The sequence below is a fragment of the Colossoma macropomum genome, unplaced genomic scaffold (assembly GCF_904425465.1).
Source record: "Colossoma macropomum unplaced genomic scaffold, Colossoma_macropomum, whole genome shotgun sequence".
Taxonomy (NCBI): domain Eukaryota; kingdom Metazoa; phylum Chordata; class Actinopteri; order Characiformes; family Serrasalmidae; genus Colossoma; species Colossoma macropomum.
The window spans coordinates 27,076,863-27,098,739 of record NW_023494806.1 but is presented as its reverse complement, the minus strand read 5'-3'; the positions used below and the strand labels follow the sequence as shown (position 1 = coordinate 27,098,739).

General features: G+C 37.5%; 1 protein-coding gene across 2 annotated transcripts in view; it reads left to right on the top strand.

Annotated features, from left to right (window-relative positions):
* Positions 1-9,598: 9,598 nt before the first annotated feature.
* Positions 9,599-21,877, top strand: part of LOC118827255 (zinc finger protein 239-like) — a 76,772-nt gene continuing 64,493 nt past the window's right edge. Inside the window, exons 1-3 of one of the 2 annotated variants that reach the window (XM_036598545.1) lie at positions 9,599-9,747; positions 11,483-11,558; positions 14,714-16,059. In XM_036598545.1, the coding sequence (XP_036454438.1) occupies positions 14,720-15,802 (1,083 nt within the window). In that variant the 5' untranslated portion in view covers positions 9,599-9,747; positions 11,483-11,558; positions 14,714-14,719 and the 3' untranslated portion in view covers positions 15,803-16,059. Of the gene's footprint in view, positions 9,748-11,482; positions 11,559-14,713; positions 16,060-21,877 lie in introns of those variants that run through there. The other variant, XM_036598546.1, reaches the window with a different exon arrangement.

The following is a 21,877-nucleotide window of genomic DNA, read 5'->3' as shown; positions in this document are numbered from 1 at the left end:
ATTACTTCAATTTAATCCTCAGCAAGGATATCATAGACTTCATAAGTTTAAGTCAAATACATGGTGTTTTTTTGTTACAACCTACCCTACTACCAGGGAAGGTTGTAACACATGCTGGGGTAAGTTATAACAATTAGATATAAGAGGCAAAAACAGTGACCACACCATGCAATATGCTACAAAAGGATGTTTATTGAAATAAAATAACCCAGAACAATGCTTTTCATCCCATGTTTGTGATTGTTTCATGTTATATATTACTGCCACTTGATATGTAAATTTTCTGATCTAAAAGAAAGTGGAGCAGAGTTCATAGATACAAAAAGTTTTTTCGATTTGTCTGCCACCTGTGCTAGTATTCAATTTTATTCCACTCCCCAGTGGTTAACCTGTCATATGCTTATCTCATGTGGAGTTTGTCCATAACACAGGTCTGTTGCCTGAATCAAAATTTCAGCCAACACTTCTCCTGCATCTCAGAGAAAAGTCTGTTGCTGCTCCAGTAACCTACACTTGGAAGATCACTAGACCCCAGGTCTTTTGGCTTCTGCAGTGATTTGCAGTATCTGCTCAGTGTCACATGGCAGATCCTATGTGCCTTTACAACTGATCAGACTGACTTGCCCTTCTTTGTGACTCCATCATTTGCTTTTGTAAAACATCAGCAGGCACACCTCTGTCAGTCTTTCCTCTGTAAGTCCTCCTGACTAGGCATTCTATAAAATTATTAAAATCAGTAAAATGTTCCAAGTTGTATGTATGGGGATGGTTGTAACATTTTTCATAGATGTGTTACAACCCACCCCACACCTGTCAGCCATTGTTTAGCCATCTGTATTAGCAAAGTGGTCGAAATTAGCAGGGGAATATGCATCATATTTTGCCTGAGAAACTACAGCTGAATCTAACATAAGCCTTATGGTTTTATCTGTGATAGTACTAAACAAAATTCAGTGTTGGGCAAAAAAATACGTTTTTACCAGAAAATCCATTTTTTCCTCTATAGAATCTGTATTTGCTTGTTTCCAGCCTTGACAAACACCATGTGGGATCAGGGTGGAAGTGGGTAAAAACTGAAATGATCACATGAATCCTGTCCCTGACTGGTGGAATTGGTGGTGTTACAACTCTACAAGCGATGAGGTAGGTGCCGGACAGCCGTCGCGACATTCAACCTCCGTTTGCGACTTCCGGGTTCATACCCCCGTTCCCCTTAATGTGTCTGGCAGAAAACAGAGATCACTTCCAGCATCGCAATGCAATCGATTACACATACGTCAAGGTATGTAGCATATTTTTTGGTTCAAACTGCTTCATCCTAACGGGAGTTACAACAGAATATTCGGGGCCTCTTTCGAGTGAATCACCTTCTAGTATGTGTAGGTAACAAAATACAGTAACGAACATCACGTGCGCTGATTACTGAGGCAATTGCGAATAGCGCAGGTTGCTAAGCGGTTTGAGACTCAACAAGTGCAGGTACATGATTTAAATGAATTTGTCCACAAAAACGTAGACCTGCACTGAAGGAACCTGGATAAGATCCCTCAGTAAATTGTTCCTTACCCAGAAAGGTTATAGTCTGAGGAGCACTTCCAAACATGTGATGGTCCAGTTATATTTCTTAGAAAGTCGAATGTTAAATTAGTCAATTCATGTGCATGACAGCGTATTGTCTCATCAGATATGAGATTCAACCATTGGTGAGATTGAGGCTGGGTGACTGCTATAATTTGAGAAACAGAATCAACCTTCCCAAAAATAATGCTTTCCTCATGGCTGGTGGCCCCACTAATTACCTCAATAGCCTCAGAAAAGAACCCCTTTAGGCTGAATTGATGTTACTTTGACTAAAGGATGTTGAGGAAGGGATGTGGAGATGTGGAGAGATGCTTTAGAAGAGCTTGACAGAAGTAGCTCACTCTTGCATATCTCCACTACTTTGCAGGTAATCTTATCCATACAAAAATCTTAGTGAAGGTGAAACCGTGGCAATATTAACGGGGTGGTGACATGATCGATATGACGCTCTCAGTTTTTAGATCTGCTCCTTTTGCAGGGTGATCTTGAGGAAAAATCTCACATTTTTTGGAAAATGCTTTTTTGCATTCCAACTTCCTTTTGGAAGAACTTCTTCTAGAACTGATTGTTGTTTCCAGTTCCCGCATCACTCCATGCATCACTCCACTCCACTGCAGACTGTTCTGAAGGGTTACCTTTTGTAGGTATGTTGCAGACTTCATGGGAAACTGTTGGATGATAAAGACGTTTGATCCCACCAGTGACATCATTTGTGCAACTAATGGTGAGATCATCTACTTGGGAAACATGGTTGGCTGATGTTTCCCTTGATTCAGCACTGTGGACAGGTTGGGCCACCAAAGCCTCTGAAGTCTGTGATGAAGGTTCAGCTTTTTATTTATGTGCTGTTGTAGTAGCTGTGGTGTCCAGTTCAGTTTTCTCTTCAGCCTCTCTCAGAACAGTAGTGTCCTCAGGCTGATAATGTTTCAGTTTAGCCTCCAGAATATTTAGCATCTCTGTAGCCAGAAGACTGCATGGCATCTTCCAGTTCTTGGGCAATGAAGATGCTTTTCCTTTTTACTTTTCCATCGCCACTTTCATTTCACTCACAAAACTCTCAACAGTGTCACATATAAGATCCGATTGGTCCACAGAAGATCTGGATTGAGACATAAAGAGAAAAACACAAGAAGAAAATATTCATTAAAATACTCAATAATATCACATTTGTGTTTGATATGAAACACAACAGTGATGTTTTTTTACATATTAAGGTAATATTACATATTAAGGTAATATTTTGGTGGTTTGCTTCATTTTATAGAATCTCTGCATTCAGAAATGGGAAAAGGGGCATGTGCATTAATCATAGCCTGTCTGTTTATAGAAAACTATGATTGATGTATTTTCAACATCTGTGTGTTTCATATATTTGTGTGGTTTTAAATATGTTTGTTTATCAAAATAACTGTTACAACAAATGCAGATTTTCAGTATTTGTTTAATTATAATAATGCATTAAAAAGGGAAAATTAGTACCTACAAATCTTCTTTTGCGGAGCTGATAAATGTTAGATTTACTAACAGGTTCCACTTTAGCTCTTTATGCTAGTCAGAAGGTTTTTTTTTTGACCTTCTACTTTTGTACTCGAGTTGTTTTTGTAAAGTTATTTTCCAAACAATCTTCTACTTTTGCTTGAATTTAGGCAACTCTATCTACCTCTGTTAGTCAGATTTTTTAATACATTTAATTATCTGGTTGCATGATTTGTTTCTTTGTTGTTTTGAGGTTGAAATTAGAGAATCACTGCAAAATTAGTGAGGGACACAATTCTCTGACTGGTGTACGGCAAAGGGGACTAACAGAAAATGAAAAGTTATATTCTTGGGGTTTTCAGTCTTACCTTTCAGCTGAGGATCGGGATAAAGGTGCAGTGTAGTTAGTAGTGCTAGACTTGCCAGACAGATTCATGGACTCAGATTCAGCTTTTTTCTTTAGCTTTTCTTCTGCCATGAGTGCTGTTTCCATCCCAACCACACCAATAAGAGTTTGCTTGTAACTCTGCATTGTCGACTTTGCTACAGAAATCACAATGTTTGTGCAGAGCGATGCAAACTGCACTTTCAAGACCTGTTTAATTAACACATCAAAAAGAAGTAACAACATGTTTCAGGATTTTGTTATTTCACACAGCATCTTAACTACTAAAAAATTTACTGCTTAAAAATGTATCAGTCAAAGTCCTCCATTCCCTAGAAAATATTAATTCCACGTTATAACAGAGAATGAAACTGAAACCCAAAGAAGAAACATACTCATCACTCAGATGGAAGACGATGTCCATGATGTCTGGGAAGCATTTGAGTTTCTGTTGAGGAGCTTTTTTGACCTCGTAGGCCCAATCCCATTTCCTCTTTTTACCCCTACCCCTTGTTTTCGAGTGTCGCCCTAACCCCTTGGAACTGAGTTACAAACGGTAGTGGTTGAAATCTTGCCCTACGAAATGCGACAACCCTCAAACCCGGTCCGTCTTCAGTGATAGCAGAGTAGGGAAAAGTTCAGCAGCCTTGCTGCTGGGCTTTAGTTACATTTAGGGTATCAAATGCTTTCAAAGAGGGGGAATAAGACAATCATTTATTATCGCCAACCGCTAATTCTTTGGTGATACGAAGTCAGCTATTCACCAGGTTCTTGTACGAATTTTCCCGTTCCACCTTAAATGGTGCAGCAGATACATAGTGGCGCTTCCGGCGTCAATACTGCTGGACTATTTAAGGTGGAACGGGAAAATTAGCTAGCTAGCTAATTAGCATACATTAGCATACTTTTAGCGATTTTTTGTGCTTGTTACGAAGAAAACGAGCATAATACATTGAAATGACATTAAACTAAGATAATACAATGGTTATCGTAATTTTTTAACGAAGAAAATACTTATATTTGTGGGTGCCTTTGGTCGCTCACGCAGCCATCTTGCCGGTTTTTCTTTTTTTTTCCGCATAACACTGTTTGGAGTGTGTCTCTGAAAAACCTCCGTTTGGAGGGCCATATAGCCCTAACACTTAGGGGTCCAAAGTGCCATTTCTCACACATTTATGTTTTCTAAATGAGATTAAATGAATGAAGCTCCAGCACAAAACTGTATTTCACAGCTACACTAATCTGAGCACAAGCTCTGTCGACACCACATGTTGTTTTTTTAACTACATCATACAAATATGTTGTTTGAAGACCCATTTCAAAATTCAAATTTTAAAAGTCTGAATAAAGATCTTTATTTTAAATTGTTATAAGAGGTTTTCTTGTAGATTCACAAGGTCTGATTTGAGATAGACATGTATAAAGGCTGCTTGTTGGCAGTGTTCGGTAATTTACCACAGCATGAGTAAGATAAAAATTTAGAAATGTATAAAAAACACCCATTCATCATTTCTGTCAAGAGATATACCCCAGAAACAAAAAGAAAAGACCACACTGTGAATTTTAAATGTAGAATAGATTATAAAATGTAATATATAAAATATATAAAAGTAGACATTCTACATACACAATCGCCGATTCATCATTACAAATCAAAACTATTATAATAAAGACTTTGACTGGTTCAGACCCAACTGAACACGGTGTCAGCCAACAAAGATAGTGTCCCTCATGTGCATCCTAATGAGATGAATGTGGAGGTGAAAGCAGTGTGTTACTATTAGGGTTGTAAGATCAGGGTGGAAAAAAGACAATGGGTAGAGAAGATGAATATTATTCAATTTAATAGCTTGACGATGATGTTGTTGTACGTGGCTGTACGTCTGGGTCTAAAGCTCTGGTGACCAAGCTGAGGGTGACAGTAGAAAGGAAAAACTCCCAGGGGTATTAGGAAAAAACTTCCAGATGAACCAAGGCTTAACAGAGGAACCCATGCTCCTCAGGTCAGTGCTGGATGGTCAAAGGTTGTGTTAGACATAGAGAGGGCATTAGATATGAGAACAACACAAGACGAGTGATATGTTGACAATATGAATGGTTGTTTAGTTAGTTAAAGGGCTTAATGGGACAAGAGGGTAAAGTCACAAGTCAAACGGGACCAAAGAAGGCATGGAGTTGTAAGGTGGCAACAGCGAGGGAGCGATGGAGAAGATAAAAATTGAGTTGGCAGTGGGAGGATCTAACGGAACTGGCAGCAGATGAGCAGGATGACTTGGAATGAGGCAGAAGGATGGAGGAGAGAGAGGCTAGGATGGATGACAGAGGGATGAAGATGAATGAGGGAGGGATGAAGAGAAAAAAAATGAATGAAGAAAGAGGGGTGAAGGGGCTACAGGGAGTGGGATGATGTGAGAGAACATCACTAAAGCCTGGGGTGTGCTCCATGAATTGTATCCAATTTTGGCCCCAATTCTCTTGGCTGGTTGACTTTCTTAGTCAAACCTCTAGTTTGCAAATTCTGTTGCTGTTGGAATCAATAGTTGGGAGAGACAGTTTAGTAGTGTGGGAGTAATGATTCCTGATTGAGTTTCAGACCAATTGGATAATAAACTAACTGACAACACTGTTTTCTTATTTTAATATTCAGTTCATTCTGTTGTCCACTGTTTTACATATAGAGGATAAAAACTGATATTATGAGGTGCATTTCAACTATAAGCTGATGAATACTTCGGCATAAATGTGTCCACTGTGAATGAATAACTATTTGTGTTTTATTTCATGTACTTACACTCCTGAAGATTTGCAGAGGAGGAGTTAAGCTGATTATTTACTTGATTTCTTAATGAGTAAACATTTAACAAATAAAACTCTTTTAACAAAAGAAACATGCAGTATTATATTTAACACTGTAATTCAGAAAATATTAAGTCATATGAGTAATGTGAAAGTTTGATTAAGAATGTACTAATATAGTGCCAATACAAACTATAATTCCTCAATATATTGATAAAAAATGTGTTATGTATAACAGTCCATTGAGGAATAGATGCAGTGGCTGCAAAAAGAGATGCATTAACTGATTCAACTGACTTGTTGTGCGCGTGCATCATTCTGCTATACTTAAGAAGCTGACAGAAATAGCAGAGACAATTCATGGAAGGGAAGAAAATCATGTCAGAGAATGCAGAACTTGATGATACCTCATGGATCGTTGAAGCTACCTGCACATCAACCTTTATTTATGATCACACATACTGCCAAGACAAAACAGCTGATGATACCCTCAGGGTTTTACATTTGAACTGCTTCTTCTACATTTCTGCGCCTTCCTGTGAAAGTGTCAGGCTTTAGGAATTATAAGTAATAATAAATAAATTATATGTAATGTAGACAATCTACATAAATCATTGCATACACATATTGAATCATCATTACAAATTAAAACAATTATAATGGTTCAGGAACATAACAATGTCACTGGTAAGGTTCACTCAACAAAAATGCATGCATTGTGCACATCCGAATGACTTTAGCAAGAGTCGCTCTCAGTGAGGCCAAAGGCCTTAAATGTCCCCAAATGGTCACCTTTCACCCAGTCTTACAATGATGGAAATATCCAGTTCCAACACCTGTACCACTGGCCACTGCAGTGTCTGGTACAATGTCAGAAATACAAATACAAAACTGTTACTAGGGCAGCACCCTTCTTGTCACTGGGGGGGGGTACCATCAAGGGTACATCTTAGTAGCTTTAGTCAGGGAACATAATTGTACCACAAGCCTTTGAAATTATAATTTCTAAGATGTATTGACTCCACACACCCTGTCTTGTCTCCATGCTATTTATTTTATTGTTCTGTCTTAAAACTTTGTGTCATTAAATAGTACAAATACATCCTAAAACCACCTTGTACCTTTGAGGGTACATTTACATTGTTTGTACCTTGATAAATGAAAAATGTACCTGCACAGTACCTTTATTTCTAACAGTGTAGGACAGACTGGGTATAATACAAGTAAGAGGTAAAAAAGGTGAGAATGTTGCCTGACCCATGAGCCATGTAAACATGTAAACCATTTGCAGTTGCCACATAATCACACCTGAAACCCCAGTGCTCCCACTATAATCCTCTAAAATAGTTTGCTTCATTGGTCAGTCTAAGAATAAGGAGACCTACAAAGAACAGAATGAAGTACAAACAAGCAATATTTAAAATGATAGAAAACACTATTATTATTTTTTATTAACAGTTGCCTTAGGCCCAGTCAAACAGGCTCCCCCAGATTTCCTTTTATGCATCTTTTAACTGTAAAATACTATTTATACTATGGTTCGGCTGAATAATGATGGTTATTATTTACTGAGACATGTGCATCCATATTGCCCAGTGTGCCCAGCTAATCAACATTTTAAATTCAATTTTTAATCAATTAATTTCCACTTTGCATTAGTCCAGAGTTGTAAATAAACCTTAACTGAGAGACTAGATAATCATTGTTAAATGATGTGCACCTATGAGGAGTGTGCCATCTCACCCATATATCGTCTGGACTGGACTGGTATCCACAGAGGCTGCTGCTGCGAGTTTGTGAAATGTGGTTATCTTTTCCCAGCTGCAGCTTGTAAACACTGTTGCTTGTTGGTGTTAATAATGCAGTAAACAGCTATACTTCACCCACACCTTTTTGTTATTTGCTGGCATCAAACTTGGAGAGGAGAGTTTACCTGATTCATGTCCTGAATAATAGTCATATTATTCAACCTAGGAAGCCATTATTCTGCCTAGAAAAGCTCTTTTTATTGAATAAACAGCAGAAAAAGGCACATAACAATGAGTGTGAACCACAAGTTCCTGGTGAACTCTTCTCACACACCAATTGCACTACGCTACAATATCACCAGCATCGCTGTGTTAAACAAGATGAATCCAAACTTGATGCATTTTATCCTATGTACCGGTTTTTGCAAAATGTTACTGGATCCTCTGCTTTACAAGGTCAGTAAGGAAACAAAATATGATTTTTTTTTTGTCTTTTTTGGAAGATATCAGAGCTTATTTAACTCATTAGGATTTAATCCAAGACATGTAGACAATTTCAGAGCACAATACATTATGTTAGGTTTCAAACCTTGTAGGGTGCTTACACTTCATAGCAAAGGGCTTATCTAAACAGCAGATTGAGGATCTGAAACTAAAGATAATTGATTCTTACAAAGCGAGAGAAGAATATAAAAGAAATCTGAATACTGTCTGAAATGACATTCATAAATGAAAGTCAGCGAGATCTGAAAGATCAAGAAATAGCTCTGAAAAAACTGCTTTCAGACTGGACAGCTGTGCAAAGCAAAACCCCCACTTCATTGCCAAAGACATATTCATATTGATGCGTAGTAGCATTAGCTTGCATGTAGGAGTTAGTATTAAGGTTCTTTAATGACCTTGTAATTCAGAGAATCCAGTGATATTCAAGAGAAAAATGTTCACAGGACAAAACATATCGGGTTCTGAACATTTTTATATAACACAGGGTGCGACAGATCCAGCTTAGACCCAGAGTTCCTGATGTTAGATCTGTCCATGATGTTAGATCTGTGTTTATGTCAAATATAAATTTATGTTTTTGTGACAGACATCAGAATAGAAAGCAGGTAGACACAAGAGGCTGAGATTGACAGACATGAGGTGAGAAAAGCTCTATTAAAGGAGGGAGTGAGACAAGTAGTGAGACAGAAGAGCTTAGAAACACATTGCAAGTCTTTTTCATTAATTGAGCTCGTTTCACTTCTGTAATGCAGTGTTGACATACATGGAGAGTTTTTAATAAATATAATATTCAAATAAAGTAAAAAAGCATATCTACAACTTCTCACTATCAAGCTCAGGAGAAATAACTGACCACAGTTGAACTTAATATACCCTCCTATATCACCTGAGTGCAGTTTTCTTCTGTAACCATATTATAACCATTAAAACTGATGCATTATCAGGTTGAAATTCTTGTGGTGAGTTTAACCCCTCAAATTGTAAGCCTATAGTTGAGCCCTTGCTATTACCCAATCAGAGCTCTAGAGGCGGGACTTGACTGAATACGTGTGTCATTTCCTGTTGCCGTGGTCGCGCCAGAGCCGGTTTCAGTGTGAAGCCGGTTCGGGTTAGGTGGTGGCGCTATTTCTGTAACTATGACTTTTTCCAACTGCTCTAAAGCGGAGAAGCAGAAGGTTGTGTTGTGTTCAGCCGACCGTTCTTCCTCGCTCATACAGTGTTGCTGGAGGAACAGAAGCAAGAGCTGAGCTATTGAAGGTAGGAAGCTGTCCGACACTTTAACACTCACTGTTCTTCATTCACCCTGAAACGAACAGCTGGAGACACATTTGAGTTTTGAAATTAAGATTTGATTGGTTTAAAAGCTTTATCCAACACAGAAGCAGCTTCATTCAAACGTGGCTGAGTGATGTGAGCTGATGAGCCTGAATATTCGGTTGATAAAGTTTTCCTAGTAGGGTTTGGTAAACGTGGAGCAGTTTGTTTATGATTTATTTGCCAAGTTAGTTCCAAAGATATCAAAGACATGTCCTTTAGATCAAGACTTTATGATTGTTGGCTTGTCTCATATGCTTTGTCCTTTGTTGTGCCATTGTTATTAAGTCAACTCCTTCATTGTCAAATGAAGAAGTAGCTTCATTCAGACTGTTAGGATGAGTCATATTTTTGCATGACTAGTTTTGTGCACACATAAAGCAGATCTTCAACCATTCACTTAAACAATGTGTAAAACGAGGTCATGCCGTATCAAACGTGTAGCTGTAATTAATGTATAAATAGTGACTGATATATGTTCAAACATTATCCAAGGTGAGTATAACTGTATAGGTATGTGTACAAATGTAGTGGGAAAATCACAGTTTATTCTAAACCAATATGAAGTACTTCCTAAGAGGTGTTAATGTCTGGATAGGGGTGGCTGGTCAATGGCAGGTAGATTAAGAGCTGGTAGGAGTGTCTATGGTGGGTGTTTGAGGTGTACTAAAGAGGGCGGTGTAGTGTGTGAGAGCCATTCAGTAGCTTGATAGCCTAGTTCAGATATTCCCAATCCCAGTCCTGGGAACAACATGCTCTGTTTATTTTCATGAACGAGGTGTGCTAGATAAAGGACAGCATAAAACTGTATATAGTGTTGCGTCTCCAGGACTGAAAACCTCTAGTTTAATAAATTTCCTGAAAACTAGTGCTCCTTGATCTTTCACTCTCTTGCCAGACACCATGAGTGTGAATAGAGTGTGATGAGACAGGTAGTAATATTCACAATGAAATAATTCTTCCTGCAGACCTTTGTGGTCTAAACAGTGAACTGCACTTCAGTGATTTATATACAAATTTATTGTTAACAGTCTTGTTGTTTGAGATAAAAAAAAATGGTTGGGAGGATGTTTTGAGTGGCAAACATGCAAAAGGAAAACTTGTTAACACATCAGTATGAAAAGAATAATAGGTCTTATATCTCTGTAGCAGGCTAACTTAGTAAAATTGATATTGTGAATCTTTGATTTAGGAATGTAATGTATAGGATTTTTTTTCATGATCAGATAGTTGTTGTCTATGCTAGACCTCTCACAATTATTACATAATCTCCCACATTATCTTCCTTTCTAGGCATACACACACACACACACACATCTTCTAAGCCGCTTATCCTTCTGGGTCGCAGGAGCCTATCCCAGCAGTCATTGGGTGGAAGGCAGGATACACCCTGGACAGGTCACCAGTCCATCGCAGGGCAGACAGACAGACAGATATATACATTCACACCCACACTCACACCTAGGGGCAATTTAGCATATCCAGTTGGCCTGACTGCATGTCTTTGGACTGTGAGAGGAAACCAGAGAACCCGGAGGAAACCCATGCAGACACAGGGGGAACATGCAAACTCCACACAGAAAGGACTACTAGGCATATAACAATACATAAAATGTAAAATTTTATTCAATTCAATATGATACAGGGGTGTCTTAATACTATGCATATTTCATTACAGCAAAAAGGGAGTAATCTCCACGGCAGACTCAAGATTGATAATCAGAAGAGACCAAGAGGCAATGCAGTTTTACAGGGTATTGTGTTGTTTCATGGTAGTACAATCCGTGTTAGCTAAAATGTGTTAAGAGCTAAATAAAAATGAATTTATATGGACCTACAGGTTATATATAAAGGCATAAAGTATTTATTTGAAATCAACCTTAGGTAATAGATGAATCAGAATAAGAATCAGGCTTACCTGGCCTAATGTTTTTGCACATACAAGAAATTTGTCTTCGGTTACACAGTAGCTGACAGTTACGTGGTAACCGACTAGGGGTATAACGGTTCACAGAAGTCACGGTTTGGTTCACGCCGTGGTTTGGACATCACGATTTGGTATGAGTTTGGTACAATGGAGTTAACAAAAACACCCCAGCGCATTAAGACTAGGTACAGTCTCAAAAGAAACAGAACACACAAACTGAGGTAGGCTTTGAGGTAGGTTTGTAATAACTAAGCTAACACTGCTTTATCTGTGAATGCTTGACAAAAGTACAAATGGTTTATCTTAGCTCAGCAGACTTCGCTAAAATATTCTAAAGTAAATTAGTTTTTCATTCAGAAGCTGAGGTCTAAAAATGTAAATGTGTTGCTAGGCTTGTTTGATGTTGCTGCTATGATTCTACAACTGGAAGCGTTTCCATTTTTTTGCATTGATATTGCTGTCTTCCTGAGTGAGTGGACTCTCTCCCCAAACCTTTCACCAGTCCAATACACTGAACACTCTTACCAAATACACCAGCTTAGGTTCATTTAAAATGTTACTTGTAAATTGCAAAATGGTATTGTGAGCTGTGGAAATGTATTTTCAGGCAGCCTGCTCAAAAACAAACAAAAAAAAAGATTAATTAAAAAATGACACTCACTTCTACCCTTTTTCACAGACTTTTCATGTTTCAAAATACATTATGAAAAAATTGGGTGTTTTAAATTCACTATTACAGTGAAAGACAAAAGTTACAAAATAGTACAGAGAAAGAATAACGCTACACAAGTTTAACCAAGCATTCACACAGTAAAAGGTGCCTTGCGGACAGGTGTAAATCCAGGTTTTACGAGCCATGCCAATACAACTTGTTCATTAAAATATATCCAGATGGGAATTATGAAGCAGTATTGAGAAATGAACATTCAAGCAGACTAATTTCATAGTATTGTTCTATAGTCCTACATATATAGGAGAATTCAGTACTAAGGGGAAATGTATTGTACTGTATACACTACAAGCGCATGAGGAAAGTAGTATCACCATAGGAGAAGTTTACGTGCTACATCATTTGGAGGTGGAAAAAGCATTGCGGAGAAAAAAAAGAGGCTCATTCCTTAATATTTATAATATTTTGAATTCATACTTATGACATGCATGAACAAAGACATTTTAATACAGCATCATAAGAGGGGCATCTAAGAATGTGTAATTTGATTTTGTAGATAATACAGCAGTTTTTTTGTCTATTAGACTAACATATAAACAGTAAACAGACTTAAACAGATAAAATGACATCACTACAACATTTCGATTAAAATAGTTGAATTTAACCATAGAATGTACTTTTTATATGCGTTTCCAGTCAAGAGATGGATGCTGTTCATTTTTCAGTTCCAGACAGTTTATGTGCTTTGACTTCTCGGTGGAGCCACATTGTACTTTTGTGTACCATAGTCCAGTGGTTTTCAACTCTAGTCCTAGGGAGCCACTGACCTACACAGTTTCAGGTATTCACTGCCCCAACACACCTTTTGCAGCTCGATAATTAGCTGTTGAGCGAGATCAGGTGTGATGAGGACAGTAAATTCCTGAAACTGTGGGGAGCAGTGGCTCCAGGACCAGAGTTGAAACCTACAGTGACACAGTTAACTCTCACCAGTTAAAACTGAATCTACAGCACAACTTTCATTTAGTCAGAATGATTTAGCTAATTTCAGCAGCGCTTGAAATGAAACTACTGTTTTTTTTTTTGTTTGTTTTTTGTTTTGTTACCGCTGACTGTTGGTATGTAGCAGTCCCATTCCAGCTAAATGCCTTGTGTTCTGATTCTTAAACCATTCCAAAACCCAAATGTCTATAATTTATCCACAACTTACAAAAAACTTCATTGTTGAATGACCAGGAATATTCAAAATAGACATATTTTAGTCGCAACCCACAGTTTGAGAATCACTGTACTAAATCTCATCACGTTGCTACAAGAAGTATGAGTTTATCTAGTCCAGTGATACTGTCAGTGTTTGGGAGATGAATGTAAGAACCGTTAGGTGGATTTAGACATTGGAGCTGTATGAACACTGATTGTTTTAGGCACGAAAGTAGCTAAAACACACCACATAGCATTAGATAAACAGTAAGTACAAAGTTATTCAACTCTGAAAGTGGCACAGTCATCAATCTCATTAACACCATAGGTATACGTTCAACATATGCAAATTTAAAAAACAACCATATGGCTCAGAAATGCAGAACAAACTAACTAGAAGACAACTAACCTCTTTCAGGGCATATGAGGAGCACAGACTCTAAAAGCTACTGAAATAACAAAATCAAAGTGCACCTCAACTTAACATCTCCATCCACTTACAACATGACACATTTACTTTCCATCAGGACGGTTATCAGTATGGGCCAGAAAATCTAGTCCATCAGAGCCTAGCCAACCAATGGAGACAACACAAACTGTTCGAAACGTACATCAAAATAACACTGTGAAACCCAGTCTTTTTTTTCCAGATGAACTAGGCTTTAACCAAAGTCCCACCACATTGCATTTGCAAAGTAGCCATTCACAAGAAGCACTAAGAATAATAAAAAAAAATTGCATCAGTTTTTTGACCGTCTTGACCATTCTTATTTGCCATTGGCTTTATACTACACTATGACAAAACTGTATTAGATACCTAACATATATTTTATATCTCAATAATGCATTGATTTTATATTCTATTTAATTCTTTAATGCACAGTTTTACTGTTTAACCAATTACAGAAAAACGAAAGCCTGGAATGAGTTTAAATATGTCCGTTTGCAGAGGATGGGTAATTAGGTGGTGGGCTTTAAAACATCAGATGGAAACTGTTGTTTCATTTTACTTTGTGCCAGTTGATGTAAGTAGGGCATTCATGATTTAGGTCAGACTACTTTTGTTGCTTTTTATTGACTAAGTTCAGATTTTCTTTATTTTCTTCTTCTAGAAATAAATGACATCCTGCTTCAAGACTTCTCCTGCTCCTAGTGACCACTTTCACAATTTCAACAAATTTGCATCTTCAAACACATCAGAACATTACAGCAAGAGTAATGTTAAGCTGCTGAAACAGATAAAACATAAAACTATGTCCAGAAGAAGCTCCAGTACTCAGCAAATGTCATCTGGTCCCCTGCACAAGAGCACATCTCACAGACAAACACAGAAACGCAGCAAGAAGAGAACTCACTACTGCTCAGAGTGTGGAAAAAGTTTTATTCATTATAGTTATTTCCAACGACACCAGCGCATTCACACAGGAGAGAAGCCATATCACTGCTCAGAGTGTGGGAAGAGCTTCAGTCAAGAGACTCACCTCAAACAACACCAGCGCATTCACACAGGAATTAAACCACATCATTGCTCAGAGTGTGGGAAGAGTTTTGCTCAGCAGAGTGCTCTCCAGCAACACCAGCGCATTCACACTGGAGAAAAGCCATATCATTGCACAGAGTGTGGCAAGAGTTTTAATCAACTGAGTAATCTCCAACAGCACCAGCTCATTCACACAGGAGAGAAGCCGTATCACTGCTCAGAGTGTGGGAAGAGTTTTACTGTACAGAGTAATCTCAAAACACACCAGCGCATTCACACAGGAGAGAAGCCATATTACTGCTCAGAGTGTGGGAAGAGTTTTACTCTACAGAGTACTTTCCAAAAACACCAGCGCATTCATACAGGAGAGAAGCCATATCACTGCTCAGAATGTGGGAAGAGTTTTAATCAACAGAGTACACTCCAAAAACACCAGCGCATTCACACAGGAGAGAAGCCGTATCACTGCTCAGAGTGTGGGAGAAGATTTAATCAACAGAGTACTCTCCGAAAACACCAGCTCATTCACACGGGAGAAAAGCCACATCACTGCTCAGAATGTGGAAAAGATTTTACTTTACAGAGTACTCTCCAACAGCACCAGCGCATTCACACAGGAGAGAAGCCATATTACTGCTCAGAGTGTGGGAAGAGTTTCAGGCACTTAAATCCTATGAAGACACACAAGTGCACTAAGAGTGTCGGTGGAAATAGGCAGTGATGAGTGTAACCTTAACGTCATTTCCAGAGTCTGGAGGCAATGTTGCTTTCAGTCCATATTTCAAATAAACTAGATAGCTGTGTTTTTAAATGGTAAATCCACTTATAGTTGTTTTACACTGTGTCTAAAGTATGTGCTTACTGAAATACCAGTTCCTGTGCTGTGAACACCAAGTCAAGCTTACAGCCCATATGCCATGTGCAGCATTTTTCAGCACCGCTGTTAGCACCCCGAAAAATGTTAATTTGACTTTTCATATACAACCTCATTTCCAAAAAGTTGGAACACTGCAAAATGAAAATAAAAAACAGAATCCAATGATGTGCAAATTATTATGTACAAATTATTTAAACCTTATATTTAATTGAAAGTTACAAAGGCAACATATAAAATGTTCAAGCTGAGAGATTATATTGTTTTTTGAAAAATACATGCCCATTTTGAATTTAATGCCAGCAACACATTTAAAAAAAAATTGGACAGGGACAACAAAAGACTGGTAAATTTGTGTAATGCTAAAAATAAACACCTAGGGGAACATCTCAACTAATTAGGTTAATTGGCAACAGGTCAGTCACATGATTGTGTATAAAAAGAGCATCCCAGAGAGACTGAGTCTTTCAGAAGTAAACATGAGGAGGGGAAAATAGTGCAACAATTCAAAAATAACATTTCTCAGTGTAACATAGCAAAGAGCTCATCATCTGCGGTAAATAATAGCTTTAAAAGATTCAGAGAATCTGGAGAAATCTCTGTATGCAAGGGACAAGGCAGAAAACCAACATTAGCTGGCTGTGATCTTCAGGCCCTTAGGTGGCACCGCATTAAAACCAGACATGATTCTGTAGTAGAAATTACTGCATGGGCTCAGGAAAACTTCTGAAAACCATTGTCTGTGTTTGTTGCTGCATCCACAAATGCAAGTTAAAACTCTATCATGCAAAGAAGAAACCATATATATAAACAAGATCTAGTAACGGTGCCACCTTCTCTGGGCCAGAGCTCTTTTAAGATGAACTGAGTTGAAGTGTAAAAGTGTCCTTTGGTCTGACAAATTAAAAATTTTAAATTCTTTTAGGAAATCATGGATGCCACATCCTCTGCTAAAAAGGATAGGGACCATCTAGCTTGTTATTAGCACATAGTTCAAAAGCCAGCATCTGTGATGGTATGGCGTGCATTAGTGCACATCTGTAAAGCCACCATTAATGCTGAGCGATATATACAGGCTTGTAACAACAAATGCTGCCCTCCAGATGACCTTTTTTTTCGGAGAAGGCCTTGATTATTTCAGCAAGACAATGCCAAACCACATTCTGCATGTATTACAACACCATGGCTCTGTAGTAAAAACGTTTGAGTGCTAAACTAGCCTGCTTTTGTGCAGTGTCCCAAATTTTTTGTGAATTTTAAAAATGTAATTAGGCTAAGAGCATAAATCCTTTTAACCTTCTGCAAGATATGTGTACACACAAGTACTGTATATCTGTGTACCAGATATAGTCGTAGTGTAGTGTACATAATGTAGTATAATCTTGGTTATCTTGTCTACTTCATAATGATCGATTTTGCTGCCTAACTATGCCAGTCTGGGAAACAGCACAGTGTCAGAGCAGTGCCACCTGGAACGGTGATGGGCCCTACCCAAGAGCACAACTCCAGTCAAAGAGACTACTGGTTGCTGGCTCACCTCTCCTACCACTAGGCTACTGGCCACCCCTATGGTCTGGGCCAAGTTTACCAAAAGCATCTTAGTGTTAAGATCATCTTAACTAAAGAGAGTGTTCAGGGAGATACTGGCTTTATCAATAATCTTTGTGCTTTTAAAGTGCCCAGCCCTGAATGATATTTCTCTTTCTCTCCACTTCATATGAGTATTGTTTATCTTCACAAAAACATGGTGACCCTAAAGCCTTTCTAGCTATCCTGGTGTGCCACTACCATTGTGTCATTAACAGTCAGTAAACAGATTAACAAAGCGCATGTCTTGTTCTAATTTAGTTATGACCTCATTGCCATGTACATTTAAATGGTACAGCACAATCTAAATGGTATTGTCATACATGTATGACATAAGAACAATCATCTAATGGTCTGAAGAATTGGGGTTCATTTTGGGGATGGGGAAAGGTTTTGTCTTTAATGTAGATCATTTGGAAAAGAACGTCTTGCTTTATCTGACAGCCTGTTCGGGCTGTGTCCTTCTGAGGCACTGAGAATCTGACATGATTTCTAGCCACTTTTATTCCTTTTTAGAGCATTTAACCAGTAATTTTCTTAAGAGATTTATTATTTTTGTCCAGCATTAGAAAACCTGATTTTGTCTAAAAGTTCTCTAAATAAAATGACCAGGTGAGACAAAGATGTGTTTGGACTGTTGAGACTGTTTATTTTTGCCCCACATACTTCTAAAGTTTGCATATATATACACAAGTTTGTTTTCTGACTTCTCGCTGTACTCCAGCCATCAAATGGATTTGTTCAGTTGATTTAATTTAATGAAGGATTGATCACTTAAACTAGGCAATGGATGATATCTGTAAGTACTTGACTTCATCCAGGAGAGATTTAGAACATGGTTTAGCTAACACACATCAAATCACATTTGTTTTTATTCCACTGTTAGTGTTTCTGGAACAAATAACACACGCCTAGATAAATAACTTTACATATCAGTTTTCTAAGATGCCTGTTATTGTTTGTTTACAAAAAAGAAGTGACTCTGGATTTAAAATGTTGATCATGTGATACTAAGTAGCCTATTTAGTATGATACCCATCCAAGTATGAGAGTATGAGAGTAATAATCAGCATGGTCACTAAAAAACACACGCATACATTTTCTATGCCGCTTATCCTCCTGGGTCGTGGCGGGTGCTGGAGCCTGTAATTCCAGTTTAAATAATGCTCCATTCAGTACAACGTTTTAAATACTTTGACACGTTAAGTTAAAGCTCAGTGATGGCTTTAATGCTACAATGTTTTTGTATGTATGCTATAATGTATCTTAAAATATTAGTTCAAAAATAAAAAAAGTAATCGCTGCACTGTTTTTGAGTTGTGACTGTATAAAGGTTCACCCCCACTGCACTTTCAGTGCATGACTGGAAATGATCAATAGCTAAATGAGTAGGCTGCGATGTGAAGTGCAAAATGCAATTCCTATTAAGCCTAAGGCTAGCCTATATGTTGTGCCCCTACAACATCACAAAGCTAATTGTGTATGTAACGAGTATTGCTTCAACTTTACTGTATAGTGCTTTCGTCATTTAGAGTAAAGCAGAAATATTCAGCATGATGTGCATTATGACTCTGCCACTTACTGTGTGTAATATAATGCAGTAACACAACATTATAATGGAATGCACTGTATATAACTTGCATTTTGGAGACATTACTTAACTCACTGTGTAGCTCTGGATTGTATTACGTGTATTTTAACCATTCTTGTATATCTTGAATGCCATAGGTCAGAGTATACAAGCAGTGAAATATTGCTACACTCGTTAAAAATGAACAGGCGACCCTGTTTGTAAAAATGAAACGTATGAAATGTTAAACTCAAAAAAAAAATATTGGAAAGCACTACTGTAATTTTCTGAGCTCAGAGAATAAAAAGTACAGACGCATTTTGGCACGACTTTCCTCACTGTACTCGTCTGTGCATTTTTCTGTGAAATTAATAAATAATTCTATAAGTGAATAGTAAATTCTATAAGTGCTGTATAACTTTCTTTATACTAGTGGTTAAATAAATGCAAGAGCCATGGCAGTGGTCAATGTTTCCTAACCCATTCCTATGGAACCATCAGACAGCCTACATTTTATGTTTTACTGTATCCCCCAGTACACCTGTACCAACTATTTAGTAAAAGCTTGGTTCGTGTGTACTGGGAGCTGGGATAATGAGCCTCAAGGACTGGAAAGAGAAACAGTGCAGTAGGCTTTAAGGGTTATTATTGGGCTATTGGGTTTGAGTAGACAGATTAGGAAACAATACTACGTGATGGAGTTCATAATTTGTTTAGTTTTGAGTAATAAAACTAACAGTAGCACAGAGCCCTAATCCCCCATATCCTCCCTTTCTCCCTTAAGCTGGATGCTTTTTCTCTTTGCTTTATGTACTCTATGTACGCATATCAGGTTCATTTGTACACAGAAAGTGGCTTGATGCACAAAAAGAAATGTTCACGCTCATTTTTTAGGAACAACATAAACCAACAATAGGTGGTTTTCCCCTGAAAACAGTTTGAAACCAGGGCTGGATAACTTTTACTCCTGGAATGTGTTAAGGTTACACTAAAACTAAAAACCTAAACTAAAAAACAGCTTTTCAGGGATTCTCAAAACTTTGTTTTTCTGATTTTTTCTCATGGAATATGTTTGGTTTTAGTTTCTACAGATTATCTCATAGGTTTGATTTTATTACTTATCCAGTATAGATTTAAGTAATATGAATCATAAACCAGAATATATTAAATGATTTATTATCTCATCTGTTTATAGTAATTTCTTGTCAACAGTTTAGTATCTGTTTAAGGATTTGATTAAGATTTGATCACTGATTTGCAAATAAAAGGAATTCTAAATATTGATTTTAATACATCACTCTTGATGCTCTACAGCTTTCTCCCTCATTTAACAATCATACATCATAGTTTTCTACAAATTACTCCAAATGTATACAGTACAGTACAGTACTAGAATCATATTAGAATCATTTTGTAGATGTATCTGTAGCTAAATTGCTTTAATATTATTAGAAATACTGATCATGAACTTTTAAATAGTAATGTATTCAAGAAGGAGATTTGCTCTGCTTCAGAGTGTTGCATTTGAACTGCTTCTTCTACAGTTCTCCACCTCCCTGAGAAAGCTGCAGGCTTAAGGAAGCTTGAGCGTCTGAACTGAAATGAACAGTTACTCAAGTGAACTGAGAGTGGCTAAATCCTTTAACTGAGGTTAATGCTGCTTTTTAAGTGAAAGATCCTGCAGAGCTGCATCTGCACACTGCACCAGAGCCAAGAGTGTCAGAGAGAGAGAGCTAGATCACAACATTCACCACTGCAGCTCTTAATGAGTGATATCCACACCTCAACCATTCTGGAAAAAAATTAACTCTTATTGCCAATGCAGTTTATCACTCATTACAGTGTTTCCTTTTTGGGTGCTGTGATGCCGACACAGAGAAGAGTGACAAACACAAATATACCAACTACAGTTACAGTCTCTTTCCTTTAACACAAAGATGAAATAGCACTTCTTACCTTTATATAAATAACATTAATATATAACACTTCCTTAAAATATAGCATGAACAAAACATGCTGAAATGTTAAACTGTTTACAACCATTAAACCTTCCTTACTATATAACTCCTCTAAATCACAATGCTTATGTACATAACTGTACAAATGTTCATATCACCCTGCATTTTAAAGTGTACTTCCTCAGACTCTGCACATATTTACATATTCACATATCACTTTAGCTCCTTTCATATTAGCTATTTTTATATCTAATCTCATTATTCTTTTTATTGTATTTTTTATTTTTTTATTTTTAATGATTGCTTATCATCTCTGTGCTTGCCTGGTCTGTTTAGTATGTTACATGTGTGCACTCACCAAGACAAATACCTTGTAAGCGTAACATACGTAGCGAAAAAGAAAGTGATTCTTTTCTGATTCTGAAGTAGATGACATTATGGAACAGCAAAAGAAGTCTGCATCTATTAGGTTATATAGCATTATGGAATACCTTAAACAGCTTTATTGCCAGCCAGTTTTTGCCAAAGAAAACTGCAAGGTAAAGCTTGTCATACGCTGGGTAATTTAGCACAGCATGCCTAAGATCAAAATTTGGAAACATGAAAAACCCCTATTCATGATTTCAGGGATGCAATGTCCCCCAAAACCTGAAGAGAAGACCACACAGTGAAATTCAAAAGAAGAACTGATTATAAAATATAACAGGTTTACAGGAACATATTTATTAAAAGAATAAAAATCTGAAAAAAAATGGAGAAAAAGTATACAAACAGGTTAACACATTCACAAAAACACACATAACCTCA